Below are 20,587 nucleotides of genomic sequence, written 5' to 3' on the forward strand. Positions count from 1 at the left end.
GGGAAGGCTTAGCCTCCCCCTGGCCAGAGACCATGGAGATAGCAGCAAAGAAAAAAACTGCATTGAAAACATGTATAATTTAATAATTTAATGAATCTAAGAAAATAATTGAATGTGCGTGTTGAATATAAGACGTTTGTTGATAGGCGGTGCTTTTGTTGAAACCACTTCTTGGCCGGTCGCAAATCTTTTTAAATGTATTGAAGGGCAGCGCATGTCTTAGCCTTACCCTGGATTTGTTCACCCTCCGCCTATGGGCCAGACGGAAGCCACTCCCCACCTGGAATTTGCCAAAAGGCATCTGAAGGACTCTCAGACCATGAGATACAAAATTCTCTTGTCTGATGAGACTAAAATTGAACTTTGTGGAGTGAATGCCGGGCATTACGTTTGGAGAAAACCAGGCACTGCTCATCACCAGGCTAATACCATCCCTACAGTGAAGCATGGTGGTGGCAGCATCATGCTGTTGGGATGTTTTTCAGCAGCAGGAACTGGAAGACTTGTCAGGATAGAGGGAAAGATGAATGCAGCAATGTACAGAGACATCCTGAATGAAAACCTGCTTCAGAGTGCTCTTGACCTCAGACTGGGGCAACGGTTCATCTTCATCAGCAGGACAATGACCCAAAGCACACCAACAAAATATCAATGGAGTGGCATCCCCAGATTATTAAAGGGACTAAGCCAAAAAGAAAATTAATGAATAAATGAATTTCAAAAAATCTTTTTTCACATTGTCTTTATTTGGTATTGTAATTTAATACATTTTGGAATGAGGCTGTAACATAAAAAAATTTGGAAAAAGTGAAGCACTATAAATATTTTCCAGATGCACTGAAAATAAGCAATGCATATCTAATTTTTGGTCTTCAATGAAATGCTATATTCCATATTTTAATGAACTAAAACTAAATCAAAATTTGCTGTCACAATTAACACTGATATCCACTAAGAGCGCCAATATTAGTTTAGGACACTGTAAAACACTTGTTGATTGTACTAGATATTTCAGTATGGAACACACAGACACCAGCTCAACTGTAACACAATAACAGCGCTGAGAAGCATGATGTGTAGCTGTGCGGATGTAAAAATAGCCCACCCAGTAAAAACACTGGAGAAAGAGGTGGGACGGCTGATTACAGGGTGGGACTGGTGAAAGGACAAATAGGCAAGGGAAACAGCTTCTACTAGTGCCAGTGCTGTTAGCATTGAAGCGTGTGCATGGAGTGGGGAGTGAGGGTTTGCTGTTGTAACCTCTTCTTCTTAGTTTGGGTTAGTGGATTAGTAATTCTTATGGTGGGTTCCTAAAGGCCAAGTGTAGTGATTGCTCACAGATGTGGCTAATTCTGGACGACAGCACCATATACTGCTTCTTTTGACCGTTCGGAGACTCCTGGGTACCATCTAACAGCAGAGCTGGCATCTATAAATAAACAATCCTCTCTGGAAAAACTGCTTTCAATTATCATTCACTTCTGTGTGGCTGGATAAAGAGCGTTAGGTATCACTGAGCATGTTTAGATTCAATTCTACAATCAAGAACTGATTATTTAAATTAAACAAGGCTGGATTCAGGTTAGGCCTAAGAGGTAACTGGTGTTAATTAAGGTTGGCTAATATGATAAATCTAGTAGTTATTCTTATGTTATGGCTGATAAGATAAATCAACCATCATAACATTATTATGTACAGTTTGATAAATGTAATGTTTAATAAAGATGAAATTGATCTATATTAGGGCTGGACGATATGGCAAAAAATTTATATCAAGATATATTTCTTAATTTAGGTCGATACGATATAATTTCGATAACGATGGACAATATTAAAAAGCCAGGAAAAAACTGGCAAGAACGCACACAATGAATGTCTGTACCCACAAATGTCTGCAAACTGAATTTGCAAAGTCTATAATACCTCCAGGCTCTTATAACTTAAAAAAATAAAAATAAAAGCAGTACCAAAAAAAGTATGTTCACTTTTTATTTGTTAAATTTGTATTTAGCCTTCACAAACAAGAAATGTGAAATAAACTATCAAACAAATAAAACTCTCAGACTTTAATAAAAGGTTTTGAACCACTTCAAATGTTGACTACTGTATAATATCATGATGGATATTTGGATGGTCTTGAAGCCCCAAATGTGTTAGGAAGTTTAAATATTCCACATATACTGATATAAAATATACTACTAAATAGTAATATTATATAATAAATAAATAATTGTAAAACATCTTTAAATGTTCAATTACAAATAACCAACCATTTAAATAAATAAATAATAACTCTTACCTTCTTGCCTCCAGTAATGGCCACTTTCTGCAGCTTACGGTAGCAGTACTTGGCATAAGTGCTGATGGGAAGACCTGTCAGACACAATCAATACACAATATTACTGACCAATGACAGAACTCTTAAAGATAATGCCACAATTGATCACCGAGTGACCCGCTGCTTGTTTGGTCAAGTTTTCTTCCCTACATCTGAAAAGGCCTGAAGGCGAAGTGCAGTTGGGCTTGTGAATGAGCCTCGTGACTCGCATCAGTCCCAAGAAAAAAAAATCTCTCCTGAGGGATTTATAAATAAAGAAGTCTTTGGAAACAGCGCCAGTCCACTCACTTTCTGCGGTTTTGGAATTCATGGCTGAACACAATATGAAAGAGTAACTCCAGAAGTGTTCATTGACAAAACAAATATTATGAACATTGGAGATGCTTGACCAGTGTAGTTTAAGGCAATAATAAATATAACCAATAGTTTTCACCACACTTCTGTTGATTGATTAAAATGAGAAGTGATTTTTATGTATACGTATATGTATATATATATATATATATATATATATATATATATATATATATATATATATATATATATATATATATATATATATATATATATATATATATATATATATATACTACAGATTGCATCAAACTCTCAGAAATAAAATAACAAAAGCTGTCATTGGGGCAGTACCCTTTAAAAAGGTACACTTTTGTCAAATAAGTTTTTATTGAAGACAAAGATTCGGGATAAATGATTCTCTGTTTTACATATTTTGTACACATTACAAGAAAAAAAAAAAATAAAATAAATAAAATAAAATAAATAAATGAAACACAGACATAACAAGCCATTTCTAAAAACTTGTTTAGAAAGACCTGTTTGAACAACAGAATATGATGAAGAGGAATATTAAAGCATTGAATGAAATCATGCATTAGTTTACAAGGTTTTTTTTATCAAGGTAACAGATGAAAGGATGCCAGATTTTGTCAAATTGCTCAAGTTTTCTTTTCAAACAGTACCCAATTCACTTCAAATGTAACGTAGAGGTCATTTCTCCAAGCCACTGTTTACATGTAGGAGACTGCTTTTTCTTCCAATACAGTAGCAGTAACTTCTTGGCTGTAGTTAAGCTGTATGAGAGCAGTTTGTGTTGTGTGTGTGACAACAAATGCGTTTTTTCAGAAAATCCCAGAAGGTCTGGCATTAATTGCAATAATTAATCTCAGAAAGCACTTAAAAAATGCCATTGCAATAATTCTGTATCTTGGAGTAGGGCTGGGCGATTAATCGAAAAGTAATCGAAATCGACATTCAGAATCTATAATCAATCAAAATTTTCCAGGACTCTGTTTAAGGTTGTGGCTGACTTCTACTTCTGTGGCCAATTTGCAGCCACATCTGATCTTTGGTCAAGAGGGACAATGGACTTATTCTTGAGCCTTACTTTTCTCTACATTGACGATGATTGGAAGCTGTGCCAGAGATGCCATTAGACGGCATATAAAACTTATCAGTGAACTATGAGGGCAAAAAAAAATTAAAATAAATAAATAAATAAATAAATAAATAAAATAATCGTTCATTAATCATAATTGAGTTAAAATTAGGCCAAATCGTCCAGCCCTATCTTGGAGCATAAAATAAAACTATGGGATAGATTGTCCATTCCATTCTATTAATATCAGATAGATGTAGAATTACATTTGTCACAAAGAGGTGAGATATTTTGGAAGATTCTATGTAGTTTTTAATTTGAATAACGTAATCTGTAAATTACGTTAAACAGAATAATTATAATTATAATTAGAGTATTTATTAATGTCTTTTAAACTAAACTGCCACATTTCTTCTGAAATATCCACTCCCGAAAGGTACACTTTTGTATTTAAAGGCACATGATAGTACCTCAAGAATGCATATTGGTACCTTAAAGTTATGCTTTAACTGCAGACTGTCAGCTTTAATTTAAAGGTATTTACATCCAAATCAGGTGAACGGTGTAGAAATAACAACAGTTTGCATATGTGCCTCCCACTTGTTAAGTGACAAAAATAAATAGCACAATTGTCTTTTTGGCTGTTCCATGGCCAGGTGTGTGTTATTCCCTCATAATCCCAATAACAATGAGCAGATAAAAGGTCCAGAGTTTATTTTAAGTGTGCTATTTGCATTTGAAATCTGTTGCTGTCAACTCTCAAGATGAGATCCAAAGAGCTGTCATTATCAGTCAAGTAAGCCATCATTAGGCTAAAAAAACAAAACAAACCCATTAGAGAGATAGCAGAAACATTAGTTGAGGCCAATACAACTGTTTGGAACATTCTTAAAAAGAAAGAACGCACCAGTGAGCTCAGCAACACCAAAAGACCCAGAAGACCACAGAAACAACTGTGGAGGACGACCAAAGAATTATTTCTCTGGTAAGGAAAACACACTTCACAACAGTTGGCCGGATTAAGAACACTCTCCAGGAGGTAGGTGTACTGTGTGTGTGTCAAAGTCAACAATCAAGAGAAGACAACACCAGAGTGAATACAGAGGGTTCACCACAAGATGTAAACCATTGTTGAGCCTCAAAAACAGGAAGGCCATATTAGTGTTCTAAAAAAGCCTTCACATCATCCTATGGGCAAATCTGACCAAGATCAACTTGAACTAGAGAAGTGGGAAAAGAAGAGTATGGAGAAGAAAAGGAACTGCTAATGATCCTAAGCAGTGAAGCGTGGTTATAGTAGTGTCATGGCGTGGGCATGTATGGCTGCTAATGGAACTGGTTTTCTTGTATTTATTGATGCTGTGACTGCTCACAAAAATGCTTCAGAACTCATCGGACGGCACTTTACAGAGCAGATAGACATTGACCCAAAGCATACTGCAAAAGCAACCAAAAGGTTTTTGAAGAGAAATAAATGGAATGTTATGCAATGGCCAAGTCAATCACCTGACCTGAATCCGATTGAGCATGCATTTCACTTGCTGAAGACAAAACTGAAGGAAAATGTTCTAAGAACAAACAGGACTGAAGACAGTTACTGTAGAGGCCTGGAAGAGCACCACCAGGAATGAAACCCAGTGTCTAGTGATGTCTATGCATTCCAGACTTTTTCTAGCCAAAATAAAACAAATTAGACTTTCTCCAGAAGAAAAAATATGATTTTATTATATATTATTTTATTTATTATATATTATTATTTTTTTCTTTTTTGAAATATTTCCCAAATTATGTTTAATAGAGCAAGACAATTTTCACAGTATTTCTGATAATATTTTTTCTTCTGGAGAAAGTCTTATTTGTTTTATTTTGCCTAGAATAAAAGCAATTTTCAATTTTTTTGAAAACCATTTTAAGGTCAAAATTATTAGCCCCTTTAAGATATATGTTTTGGATAGTCTACAGAACAAACCATCTTTATACAATAACTTGCCTAATTACCCTAACCTGCCTAGTTAACCTAATTAGCCTAGTTAAACCTTTAAATGTCACTTTAAGCTGTTTTCTTGAAAATATCTAGTAAAATATTATTTACTCTCATCATGGCAAAGATAAAATAAATCTGCTCTCTGTTAAACAGAAATTGGGGAAAAAAATAAACAGAGGGGCTAATAATTCAGGGGGGCTAATAATTCTGACTTCAACTATATATATATATATATATATATATATATATATATATATATATATATATATATATATATATATATATATATATGGTACCTAAAGAATCCACATTGTACCTTAAATGTATATATTAGAACCTAAAAATACAACAACAACAAAAAAAACCTCACCAACAACTTCTGTTCTCTATTTCTGAGATTGTAATGCAATTTGTAATCAACAATATAATATATATTCTAAAAATAATCAGAAGTGTTTATTTTGTAAGACATTCAGAAGGAATGTATACAAATTTTCGAGGGTGTATGTTTTAATATGCAAATAAGACATTGCTTTAATAATGATGCACTCATTTGCTTACATTTACAGCACAAACATATAAACGTGGGATAAAGTTGGGTTTAAAATGGTTGCTTCTTTCTTTAATTAACAATAATAAATATATTGGAAAAAAAGTGAATTTGTTCTTTCCGTCAGAATGGACAAACACTTTTAGAAAAGCTAAAAACCCAAAATCTTAAAAAACATAATTTTTGCTTGCACTCTACAAAAATGTAGGATTGCTTTAACATAATTTTGGGTCAAATAAGGACAAATCCAATGATTCTGTTAAAAAAAGTGTAATTTAAAATAAATAGAAAAACAAAAAAAAAAACTTTGTCCATACTTAACCCAACATCAGATTAAAACAACGCAGTGTGTTTAATGTTCAGTGTCTAGACCAGAGATGCCCAAAGTAAGGCCCGTGGGGCAAAGTTGGCCCACTGTAACCTTTGATTTGGCCCACCATCCCATCTGAAAGGAGAGTGAGAATGATGGAGAGGCAAATGCCTTTAAAAGATTTTTGTAGCTCAGCAATAAAACAACCCAAAAATGTTACGTCAATTTATAAATGATGATCATTTATAAATTGACGTAACATTTTTGGGTTGTTTTATTGCTGAGCTACAAAAATAGCATGTTTCAATTAAATGTTGAAAATTAGTAAATTAGTTTTTAAAATATAAACACTGTAACTCGACTAATAGAGGATATGAAGAACACATCGTTGAGAAAATCAAGGTAAAAACTAGTGTAACTCCATTCTGTTATAAATGAGATTGTTTTTACAGTAGTAAGTTCAGTATAAAATGAAAAAAAAATGCTATATTAGTTAATATACAGCAATGTTTTCTAGTTATTTCTAAATATTGTTAAATAAATTAGGAAATTACCCATGGCAACTAAGTTTACCTTCAACCCACTAACCTCAGTCAAGTTTGGTTTTTGGCCCTTCATAAGTAAAGAAGTTTGGGCTCCCCTGTTCTAGAGTTACACAAGATCAAACGCACAAAGACAGACACATAAAAGTGATGAGGCATGAATGCTGTACAAGTAGCTGCTAGCTGATCCAGAAGCAGCCACTGTTTCTTCTTCTCTTCCAGTGACTCATACTGAAAACCGAAACCCTCGATCAGGTTAAGCTCCACTGCTCCACGTCCTGCTGGATGTGGACGTTTCCAGTGAGATGTGAAGGTTTCCTCACAGCTACAAGCTACATGAGGCGTAAAGTTGAACTGTGACAGGAAACCAGTGTTTAATGTACTAATGGAGTCTGTCATCTACACCCGGCTGGATGAAATATCACTCGCAGTGATATTAAAGGACTAGTTCACTTATAACATCAAAAATTCCTGATGATGTACTCATCCCCTTGAAATAAAAATAACTTTTCTCATATAATGAACTCAATGGGTGATTAGTGGCTTGACTTAAAAAAAAAAAAAAAAATATATATATATATATATATATAAAAAAAATAATAATAACAATAAAATAAATAAATAAATAAATAAAATAAATAAAAATAAAAATAAAAATAAATAAATAAATAAATAAAATAAAATAAAAATAAAAAAACTCCGGGCCTGTGGAAAAAGGGGGGCCTTGATTGGCTGAAAAATTAATTTGCGCTATGATGCAGGAAATTGCTCTTTGCTTTCTCTGGTAGATTATGTGAAGCATTCCTTTCGGTTTGCTGCAGTTCAAAAAAAGTGATGCTGGTGCTCGGAGTGGCTGTAGCCCAATCAGAATATTGAATAGTCCTGTTTTAGTCATAGTGATCAGATGTTCCAACTTTCCCAGGACAGTCCCTTTGGCATTATTACGAGAACCGTCCAGTCAAAGATAGGCTAACCAAGTCTCGTCGTAGAACAAAAAATGGAATTCAACCAGTCTTCATCATTGATTAACTTGTACATGTAGTAACTGAAGCTGGGATAGGCAGAACCATGCTGAATGGACTCATAACTGAAGTGCAGTGTTGGCCATGTGGTGGTTACAACTGGACTTTAAAAACCGGCACGCGTCTGCATAATCCTTCCATCACACAGTATAACTGAAACAGTGTTAAATAGCTTACACAAGCAGTTATCAAAAGTCCATCGTTGCGGAGTATGTATCTGAAGTAAATACAGTTGGTTATGCTTTACAGTAAGTCTAACTGAAGTAGTTAGAAAGCAAACCTTTTTTAATGAATGTTTACTTTGGCCCTTTTATAAAAAAGAAAGTAATAATATTTAATATTGAACTACTGAATATTGGCGCTGGCTTTCATCAGACAATATACCCGATGGCTAAAAAAATGTATAATAAATAAAATAAAATAAGGATGCTAGCCTTCTGTAACTCAGAAGGCCACAATATTTTGGATATTAGAAGCATAGATTTTAAAGATATCATATCATTAGGGATTTATGGTCAGCTAAAGTTGTAAAGAATGTTTTAAAGGTAAACCCCTATTTAAAGTATTTATTTTAAAGCGCTAATTTAGGAAGTATTACAAATGTTTTTTGCATTGCTGGTTTTTGCAGGCAGTTTGAACTTTAAAGTTCATATTACTATATGTAATTACCTAATTTTTATACCCTACTTGCAGGACTATTTTAATAAAAAAGAAAAAATATATGAGATTAAATGTAAATGAAATGGTGGGAAATTTAATTTTAATTTAATTTTAAATTAATTTAATTTAATTGATTAAATAATTAGTAAATTATTAATAACAATAGAAGCACTTTATTCTAAATATAGATAAATTAGGCGTCCAATGTTTTGTAAAATGCTCTGGTTGATTAATATTTTTTTTTTCTGTGTTGAGAAACAGCATTACATCATTTAATAAGCCACAGTGACAGTTTTGATGGTTTTGGTGATTTCCACTCATTTGGACAATTCCTCTTGCAAACACTAAAACATTTGCTGTGTTTTTAGCTATATATACAGTATGCCATCACTAGTGACTCCAAACAAAGATTTTACTGGGTTAGGGTGGATTTTAAATGAAATTTGAGTTTAAAATTTCAAATATTGAAGACCAAAACAGTCCATTTAGTACATGACCAGAAAATATTTTAAAGTTTAATTTTAAGTCTGCAATCATCCCAATCTTACGAGTAAACGTAACTATTTTTTATGCTATTAACCATTATATTTGACCTTTTACCATTATTACGCATTGTCGTGATTCCATTCGTATGATAATGTATGCTTTTCGAAAAGAAGGGGCCCCCCAAAAAACTCAGGAACACTTAAATATTGGAGTACGCCAAGTCGAATAAGTCAAAACAAAACAATTATTTAGTTTTTATGTTCAATCCACTTAAATTTGTAAAAACTAATATTTAAACTTTCAAGAGTTCACACTTAGCTGATGATTGATTATAAGCTTGTTTGGCATGCTGTCCCAGGAGAGAGCCCTGAGCTCATAAGATCCTCGAGCCCGGGGCTCCCTCCCGTTTGCAAGGCGAGAGGGGAGTTTGAGCTCAGGTAGATCTCGAGAACTGTGCTCGAGTGATTGCTCTTAAGAGATAACTACTTACTAGGAGCAAATCTATGGTGCTGATTTGGATTAGTCAATTAACTCAAGTTGCATGTTTTTGGACAGTTGGAGGAAACTGCGGGAAACCCACGTGAGCATGGGGAGAACGTGTAAACTCTGCACAGAAACGTCAGCTGGCTTGGTAAGGACTAGAACCAGTGACATTCTTGCTGTGAGGCAACAGTGCTAACCACAAGGCCACCGTGCCACCCATCTAGGAAAGGAGGAGGAGTAGGGGTGGAAGGGGAATTCTTCAAAACGAAGATGGCTGTTATATGGAACTTAGAGTATATATAGTGACTTAGCAATCATCTGATTGGTGAATCATAAATTGGATAATGCAGGACCAGCCACAAGCAATCATAGGCATGTGATCCTCTCGAAATTGGTTTATAAATAAACTTCACTAATTCCTTCTAGTTGTCCCAACACAAATCGATTGTGTGGAACCCAGCATTTATTTACAGTGTAGCTTTATGAATTAGACAACAATGTGAGGTGTTGTGTGTTTTTATTAAACTGAAGAACATGCTTACTCGTTCCCTCTGTCTTTTCTTGAGAACGTGAGTCATTGTTTGGCTGGCGGTGGTTATGTGTTTTGTGGGAGATTTACAGTAAACAGGTGACTGAGGTTTGATTGAGAGCCGGAGAAACAGACACACTGAGGCTTCAGGGCTTCTCACAGCCATTACTCACACAAACACACAGAGGACTAGGGAGGAACAGATTTATATGGGAAAATGCTGAAGATGAGGAGCTGATAAATCTAAATGTTCCTTTAAACCCTCATACATTTGGGTCCGTTTCGACCTGAATAAATTCATAGTGTATGTAATGCTGCATTTTTAATGAGGAAAGGAAACTGCAAATTCTTGAAGACCCTCAAATTATGCAGATATATATGTTCCAGATAGTTTTTAACTATTATTTTTAAAGAATGAGTAAGTAAATAAAGTAAATACTACTATTATTTCAAACTACTCTCATACTAATCTATATTTACAGCTAATTTAGTCAAATTTGAGTCATTTTGAAGCCAGATATGTATGGAACACCTACTTCATAGATTATTTTTCAAGTGTTTTGGATACATTTAGGTGTACCATGTTGATCCCAGTTGTTAACTTGACTTATAGTTAATCATTTAAAAAAGTGTCAGAAGGTAGATTTTTCCACTGAATCATCTGTTGAACTGCACCCCAATCATCACAAAATCTTCAGAAGCCCAATTGGAATCCACATAGACCCAAGATTTAGAAATCAGTCAAGTTTGCTGAAGGAAAAATCATGGTTTGGGCTTTCATTCAGTATGGAGGTGTGTGAGAGATTTACAGAGTGGATGGCAGCATCAGCAGCCTAAGGTATCAAGACATTTGTGCTGCCCATTACATTACAAACCACAGAAGAGGGCAAATTCTTCAGCTAGAAAGCACCTTTTCTCATACTTTAGCCTCCACATCAAAGTTCCTGAAAGCAAAGAAGGTCAAGGTGCTCTATGATTGGCCAGCCCAGTCACCAAACATGAACATTATTGAGCATATCTGGATAAAATGAAGGAGGAGGCGTTGACGATGAATCCAAAGGATCTTGATAAACTCTGGGAGTCCTGCAAGAATCTTCGCCATTACAGATCACTTCATTAATAAGTTATTTGAGTCATTGCAGAGATGTATGGATGCAGTCCTCCAAGCCCATGGGAGTCTTACACAATATTAAATCTTTTTCCACTGCACAATAATTTTATATCCTATACTGTACAATATTTTCGTTAAGTGACAAGATTTTTTTCTAAGCAAAGTCAGACCTTACTGTCCAAATTAAATAATTAAATATCAAGGCATGATCATATTTTATTTTGGTAAAATAAGCGTAATCTAGAGGCCTTTGCCTTTCATACAAGCCACTTCTGATGCCAAATGATCAACTAGAAGGCAAGTTATTATTTGTTGTTCCTAAAACTTGGATAGGCGACAAGACATTTGTCAGGTAGTGTTTTTTATTATATTCAGGTAGTATATATTTTATTTCGGATGTGATTAGTTGTGATTAATCTTTGCCCACCACGAACAAACCTATACTTTAGCATACTATGCAATAGTAAAATACATAAAATATATTATGTTAAATTTAATATTTAAGATGTTCTGATATTGTTTTGTAAGAAATGAACAGGTAACACTTTATTTTGATGGTCCATTTGATTATTAGTAGACTGTCTTCTTAATATCTGTTGATATGCTCCTTCAACAGACATTTAACTGACTGTAAGAAACTTTGCAAGTACATGTCAATTTACACTAACCATAACCCTAACCCTAACCTAACAGTCTACTTATAAACTAATGAGAATTAGCGGCAATGTAACAAATTCAACAAATGGACCATCAAAATAAAATGTTACCAATAAACAATTTATTCAAGGGGATTGGGATCATTTTCAGAGTATGTTCTTGTAAATTTCATTAAATTTTTCCAATCAAAAAAAAAAAGATATTATATATGAAATATGTTGCATGATAATTTTTGGCATGGTTGAAATTAAATTAAATTAGTAGAATAATTATATTTAATTCTAGCTTAATTAAAATAAGCAAAAAAAAATCTCAAATTTGTAATTACACTGTAAAACATTTGACCGTAAATTTATAGTGAATTACTGGCTAACAATTGTATTACTTTCACTGTAAGGTACTGTGTGTAAATTCACATAAGGTACTTCGTAACAACAATAAGTCTGTAAATATTTCTAAATATCAAACAAAGTGCATTAACTTTAATGTGTATTCATTTTTTCCTTTAAATAAAATATTAATAGTGTTTGAATTCCTTGAACTAACGTGTGAAAGATCCAGCCATTTTTACAGTAATTTGCTGTAATCATGATGCCTGCCTTAATTTCACAATAAAGTTTGGAATACATAAACTTAAACAGTTAAATCCTGTAAAGTGACACTTAATTGTAATTTTAATTGTAATTAATGTAATTTACTGTGACAAATTACAGTAACATGTTGTGAAACTGGGAATTTATTACAGTGTAATTAAAGTAATTAAAATGTAAAATGGCTGAAATAACATGCTAAAATTGCTATATTAAACACTGTGAAATGTTTTTTTTGATCAGATAAAATAATAATGCTTTTTTTATTAAATGCCCCTTTTTCATAAAAGAAAAAATTCAACTGGATTGTGAAACAGTTTACACGTTTTTAATATGTTATAAGGGTTAAACTGCCTTGTGAAAACATTCTGAACGTAACTACGTAACTACAGTATATGCAAAGATCTACAGCTCTAATATGCCCTGATAGGGGATTGTCCTAACTCTAAATGTATTAATATTTGCATCTTGGAGTGCTGGGGAAATGCTCTGTTTGTGTGTCTTCTATACCAACTTATTATCTATATAGAGAAACTAAAGATATTTACTGCAGGGTTTACATCAAAACGATTTTTATTTTAGAGCTGCTTGTAAATTCTACACATGGGAACTGCATAACAATACAAAATGTACTCTAAATATTTTAGATTTTTATACTAATTATTTGCTAGAGTAGACTAAAACTTGCGCACAGATAAAGCGTCCTTTAGTTAAATGTCAGGAAAACACCTTCGCGAAGCTGATACAGTATGTTAACAAAGAAATTGATCGGACAGGAACAGATGGTTTTGCGTAAGTTTGTGTGTGAATCTCTGTGACAGTGAGATTTATAGTTCTCCTCCTGATGACTCGTGTGTATAAAGCTGTTATGAACTCCTGCTAGACAAGCAGCTCAAAGATTTCACAACACTCTGTCTAACCTCTGTCTGACACAGCCTGTGCTTCCCTGCTATTTTTTTTATATATGCCCCTTTCAACACCATTTTATCCCTTTTATTTATTTATTTATTTATTTATTTATTTATTTATTTATTTATTTATTTATTTATTTATTTATTTATTTATTTATTTATTTATTTATTTGTCTGTGCCCCCTTTAATAACTTTTCCTTTTTTAATTTCATATTTATTTGTTAATTATTTTGTTTATTTGTTTATTTTTTGTCTGTGCTCCTTTTAAAAACTTTCTTACCTCTTTTATTTATTTATTTATTTATTTATTTATGGTTGTTTGGTTTTTTGTCTGTGCCCCTTCAACAACTTTCTTACCCCTTTTTTATTTGTTTGTCTGTTTATTTGCTTTCAACAACTTTTCCCCTCTTTTATTTATTTATTTGTTTATTTATTTGCTATTTTGTCAGTGCCCCCTTCAACAACTCCCCTCCTTTATTTATTTATTTATTTTATTTTTTTAATTAATTTATTTATTTATTTGTCTTTGCCTCTTCAACCACGCCCCCCTCTTTATTCAATTATTTATTCATTTATTTATTTATTTGTTTGTTTGTTTATCATTAATGCATTTTGTTGTTTATACGTTCACCCCATTTTATTTCCTAAACAAAATAATCCTTGCTTGTATGGTCCTAAATTATCACTTTTGTTTTATTTGGTAAACAACTAATAACATGTATTTCACAAACCTTCATAAAAACCTTCATAAAAAAAAATCTAACAGATTTTAACATTTTACTCAAACAGGAAGAAATATACTAATACTAATAAACCTAGTAAATCCAGAGAAATGTTTGAGTGGCCAATATATATATATATTGAATTATTAGCCCCCTTTGGATTTTTTAAATATTTCCCAAATGATATTTAACAGAACGAGGAAATTTTCACGGTATGTCTGATAATATTTGTTCTTCTGGAGAAAGTCTTATTTGTTTTATTTCGGCTAGAATAAAAGCAGTTTTAAATTTTTTATGAACCATTTTAAGGTCAAAATTATTAGCCCCTTTAAGGAAATATTTTTTTCGATAGTCTACAGAACAAACTACTGTTATACAACCACTTGCCTAATTACCCTAACCTGCCTAGTCAACCTAATTAACCTAGTTAAGCCTTTAAATGTCACTTTAAGCTGCAGAAGTGTCTTGAAAAATATCTAGTCAAATATTATGTACTGTCATCATGGCAAAGATAAAATAAATCAGTTATTAGAAATTAGTTATTACTATTATGTTTAGAAATGGGTTAAAAAAATCATCTCTCCATTAAACAGAAATTGGGGAAAAAAGAAACAGGAGGCTTATAATTCTGACTTCAACTGTATATATACATCATATAAGCCAGCCTAAAAATGTTGCTACCTTAATTTTTTTAGTTGAATCACGTCAACTTGACATTAAGTTTTGCCATTTTTACAGTGAACTACTGTACAGTTAATCAGTCTGGATTATTCTTTCTTTTCGTCCCTCATATTTCTGAACTCGTCATATTCCTCTTTTCCTTTCCATAATGAGCATTGAGTGTCATTAGTGAAAGTGTGCTGCATCTCATCCTTCAGTTAAACACACTTTTATCATCAGCCTCGCTGAAGATAAAGGCAGACAGTTTGACCTCTCCAACAGAAACTGCGAGAAAGGAAGCGAGCTGATACCAGGGCTGTTTTGCATACAAATAGTGTCACTGCTGTAACTGCAGTCCTGCCAGAGTGGACTTTCCCCCACAATGCACCTCTATAACCAGGAGGAGACCACACCTACACAAAACATCCTGAAACAAGAGCGAGAGAATAAAAGGAAAAGAAAAACAGTGCCACATCATATAATACAGTCCTCTGAGACTGTTGGTTCTCTTTCAACGCCAGGCCTTCCCACAATGCCATGATGGGGCACAGGGCACTGCCAGACAGCTGCTCAGGCCCTTCAACACTCTTTTCACAGGGCTTTCACTAAAAAGATCCCATTGAAGATCCATTCAGAGAACAGGTCTTACACTGGTGGTGAATCAGATACAGCAGAAATTTTTTTTTATTGGATTTACTAAAGTTGTTTAGGGTAAGTGGTTGCAAACAACTGATATGAGCAGAATTTAAACAAATTAAATTTAGTAATGTTTATCTTATTTAATTTGTTTAAATCAGCCCATATAAATAGTTTGCAATCACTTACCCTAAACAAATTTAGTAAATCCAATGAATCATTTGTTCAGTGTACAAAAATGAACTAAAAGTCATCACCACACTTCCCAAATACACTATAAAAAATATCAAAATTAACAGCTTCCACATTTTACGATGTTACGATGTTTATTTACGTTCATGAATTATATTGTGGGATGTTGATCTCTGCTCTGTCAACTTTTGATGTTGAATTCAACTCTACAGTGACTATTACTAACATTTTAGTTGTCTGAAATAATAATATTGTATAATAAACAATATAGAGAGAAGTAAGTCTGTAAAATAACAGAAAAAGTACTGGCAGGTTTTGTACCATAATATCACAATACCTATTCAAATCTATTCAAAATGTCAACCAAAGTCACTTTTAAAAAACTTTTTAAAAGGAAAGATCAAGGTGCAACATAGTAATAGCAATAATAATACTACTACTACTACTACTACTACTACTACTACTAATAATAATAATAATAATAATAATAATAATAATAATAATAATAATAATAAAATATGAATCACAAAACATGAAAAAAAATGTTAATTTAAAATTGTTAGTCTACCCAGGAAATCTTGTGTGTGTGGTGAGTTAAGGAATATATATATTTATCCCTCCATAATCATAATTAAGAAAATGTGGGAAACAGAATAATAATAATAAGAATTTTCAAATCTGTTTAGAATAAAATGTATGTAATAAGGCAATAATGTATAAACAAATATATGTGAACATATTTAGAATGTGGATATGAATAAAACAAAGTTTGGTGTATGTGCTGTACGTGAGGTGATGTGGACGTTTTTTTTTTATATTTTTGAGAAAAAAATTGTAAGAAAAACCAAAATAAAAATATGTACTGCAACTGAAATCTACAGATGCATGTTGTTGTTTTTTTCACTTTAAAAAGCAATGCATGATATATCGGTGACCTTAACGATATCGGCCGATAAATAATATTTTTTAAAGTTATCATAATCAGTTTGATAATAAAACTAGGCCGATATCTTTAAGTCAATAAATGATCTATTTCTGATGGACCAACTTCACATGCTTGCTGAATCATTTATTCATTTTGTTTTCAGCTCAGTCCCTTTATTAATCTGGGGTCGCAACAGCAGAATGAACCGCCAACTAATCCAGCAAATGTTTTATGCAGTGGATGCCCTTCCAGCTGCAACCCATCCATACACACTAATTCACACACATACACTATGGACAATTTAGCTTACCCAATTCACCTGTACCACATGTCTTTGGGGGAAATCAGAGCACCTGGAGGAAACCCACACCAACATGGGAAGAACATGCAAACTCCGCATAGACATGCCATAGACGTGCTGGGTCAGTTGGCATGGAGCTTGGGCTCGAACCAGTGACCTTCTTGCTGTGTGGCAAACATGCTTTACCACTGCCCCACCGTGACACCCGGTTGAACAACACTCAAAAATATTCTTTACTGCTTGTTCAAACTACTCATTTAAAATCAGCTGAATCAACACAATTTTTTCAGGTTTATTTGGGGACAACTTAATTATTTTATGTTCAATCTACTTAAATTTGTGAAAACACTTAAGTTAGCTTAATCAGTTTGTGTTGGGACAGCATGAAAATGTGTAAAACTCAGCAAACTTTTTTATTATTTTACTAGTGTTTAGATTGTGTTAATGTTTAGCGACTTGGCTGTTTTTATTTAAGCTTTGTTTTTGTCAAGCGGTATATTTTATTAATATAAAAGATAGCTGGCCATTGAAATAAATAGTTGATTAATAAAGTTGAAACTTGTATTTGTTCGCAATCATGCCAAAAAATGTAATTTTGAAAAAATAAAGTTATCGGCTGCTATATCGGCTATTGGCCTTCAAATCTAACAAGTTATCAGTATCTGTCAAGTCCAAATTGGTGAATACCTCATTTTAAAACATGGATATATACACACTAGATATCACATACGGGCCCTGAGCATGCGTCAATAGCGCCGCCACATTTGTACAGTGCTCCCAGGACAAAAGTCATTCAACCGCACTAGTCAAGACTAAAGCCAATGTGAAGAAGCTGAACTTTAGTGCTGTGTACGGGTGTAGTATCGAGCAAACAATGAAAACAAAGCACAAAGGCAGAACATTTCATAGGTAAGACTTTTAAAAAAAAATGTTTTTGTATGTTACGTACTTTTGTGCTTCACAAGTAACGCTACAGTTACAGTCACTTACTGCACCGATCATTAGGCAAAGTAGCACCAAACTCGCACTAACTTCTAGGCTTATGATAGTTTTGTTGAATAAAATCAGCAAACAATGTAAATGAAATATAAAAACAAGAAGCTGCGGAGTCGGAAACTTGTATTATTGTCGGCTAAGTGAACGAGTCGTTCATAACGGAGATTCATTCACAAACAAACCGCTCCCTCCGTTAGAATGAGAAGTGAAAGCAGGAGAGTGAGTGTGTTTCAGCACATGAATTAGATCAAATTTAACAGGTAGGGAGGATAATACATTTCCACGAACACAACCACACGCTCTTTGTCAGCATTGCCCCTGCTGTTACTTATACATCAATGTAGAAATGTGATGTAAAATTATAATTTTCGTAATTAAAAAAAATATTTGCATACTGACCACCGGGAAAACTTCTGATCATAGATATATGTATATATGTGTCTATATCTCTATATTGGTCCTGCATTCATTTCAAAGGAGCGCTACCCTGTACTAAAATGGTGGCTCTATTGATGCATTCCTTCCAATAGACAACAATAGCGTAGGCGACATCTAATGTAAATATCTATGATTTTAAAACCTACACTGATTATAATGATTCCTGCTAAATTGTTGTAAACAAGTTTTACGTGTTGAATTTAAGCCAATTAAATTTAGTAAAGTTTTACTTAATTTGTTTGTTTAAATTCAGCCCAAATAAATTGTTTACAACCACTTAACGTAAAACAATTTAGTAAAATCAAGGAATCATCTTTTAATCTTTTTTTTTCCAGTGTAAAGAACCTTTTCCACTATAACGAACCTTTTGTGGCATGTAAAGTTTCAATATGTGTTCCAGATTTTTTATGGAAACATTTCCACCTGTTGGTTTTGCACCAGGTTTTCTGCTGCAACTACAATAATAAACCTTATATAATATATTTTGGCGCACTTTCCTACAACACGTCCTATAATCGTCACATGCTTGAGCAGCAGGCAGAGAGCAGTGGCCTTTTGAACTAATTCAACCACATGAGCATCTACAGCATGAAAGCAATCAGATGAAATGTGTTTTTGACTACCTCTGCATCTGCTATACCAGGTTTACTTTTAATAGCAAATGGTAAAATCTCGTTGTAACTGGAAGATTGCCAGAATCCACTTGAACAGTGGAAAAAGTGCAGAGGTCAAAACAATGTTTTGGATGACTAACGAACACCAGCAGCACTTCAGTCACTTCACTAGACAAATGGCCATTGTGTTTGGTGAAAATAGTATGACACAAGTGAAGTTTCCTTTGTACGTTCTATCCACTAAGACCACAACAACATTCCTGACATCCTGCTTCCCCACACTATACACACATGATGCTGAGATTAGAAAAGACAATGTTTTTCTAGCTTAACTGTAACTCATCCCTCTTACTAACAGTTAATGCCACCTTAAACCTTCCCACAAATTCATCGCAGCTTCCAGCAAGTGCACACCGGAAATCACCAGTACAATTAAAACATCTCAAACACACAAACCATTCATTCTTTCATTTTCTTTTTTGGCTTAGTCACTATATTAATCTGGGGTTGCCACAGCAGAATGAACCGCCAATTTATCCGGCATATGTTTTACACAGCAGATGCCCTTCCAACTGCAACCCATCACTGGGAAACATCCATACACACTCATTCACACTCATACACTATGGACAATTTAGTTCATTCAATTCATGTCTTCAAGCATGTCTTTGGACTTGTGAAAGAAACCGGAGCACCCAGAGGAAACCCATGCGAACATGGGGAGAACATGCACTCCACACAGAAATGCCAACTGACCCAGCCGAGGCTCGAACCAGTGACCTTCTTGCTGTGAGGTGATTGTACTACCCACTGCACCACCGTGATGCCCTGACTGCTCTCATTTAATGATCTCTGGACCAAGGGCGGATAAGCCATAGGGAGATTTCCCAGTGGCCTGATAGTCAACCTGGCATGCCACTGTGAATCTGGCCCACCTTTTTTTAAATCCTGAATAATTAAAATAGTTTTTAAACATGTTCAGTCAAGTTGACAGGATTCAAAATCTTTTTCCCCATTTTGGAAATGAAACGCAGTCTGCTGAATGTTGACTGTGAGAGCTTTTGAACACCCTACTGAGTTTCTGATGTTCACTGCCACCATTTCATCAGAATCAATCAGAGGGTAGTACTAAAATAATGAAACGGACTGGATTCAGCTAACGTGTCACTTGTATAGTTTTGAATGGGGAAAAGTGTAATGATCAATATGGCGAATGAAGCCCCGGCTACTAGTACAGGAGCCAATCATAGATCGCTATAGACTAATTTTTCTCCAAAGGAAAAGCTTGGACCAGACGTGTGCTTTTACGACAGTTTATGTGGTCAACAAACACACTGCAATCTCAGCGAATACTTGCTTTACAGATACAATTTATTCAGATAAAGCTTGAAATCTGTGCTTTTAAATGAACCAAGTGCACTTGAACACAAAAGTTTTTTGGTTTTGTAATCTGTATGATACGAACGCGAGGTACAGTCTGTCCTGTCAAACATACATCACATGACAGCAACTACTCAAACACCCACAGACTTG

General features: G+C 33.9%; 1 protein-coding gene across 2 annotated transcripts in view; it reads right to left on the bottom strand.

The window, feature by feature from the left end:
• arhgap46b (Rho GTPase activating protein 46b) overlaps positions 1–20,587 on the bottom strand; it is a 169,952-nt gene that overhangs the window by 11,388 nt on the left and 137,977 nt on the right. For both annotated transcript variants that reach the window (XM_056448773.1, XM_056448774.1), the window contains one exon: positions 2,300–2,373. In XM_056448773.1, coding sequence (XP_056304748.1) covers positions 2,300–2,373 — 74 coding nt within the window. The remainder of the gene's footprint in view (positions 1–2,299; positions 2,374–20,587) is intronic.

This window comes from Danio aesculapii, chromosome 23 (genome assembly GCF_903798145.1).
Source record: "Danio aesculapii chromosome 23, fDanAes4.1, whole genome shotgun sequence".
Taxonomy (NCBI): Eukaryota; Metazoa; Chordata; class Actinopteri; order Cypriniformes; family Danionidae; genus Danio; species Danio aesculapii.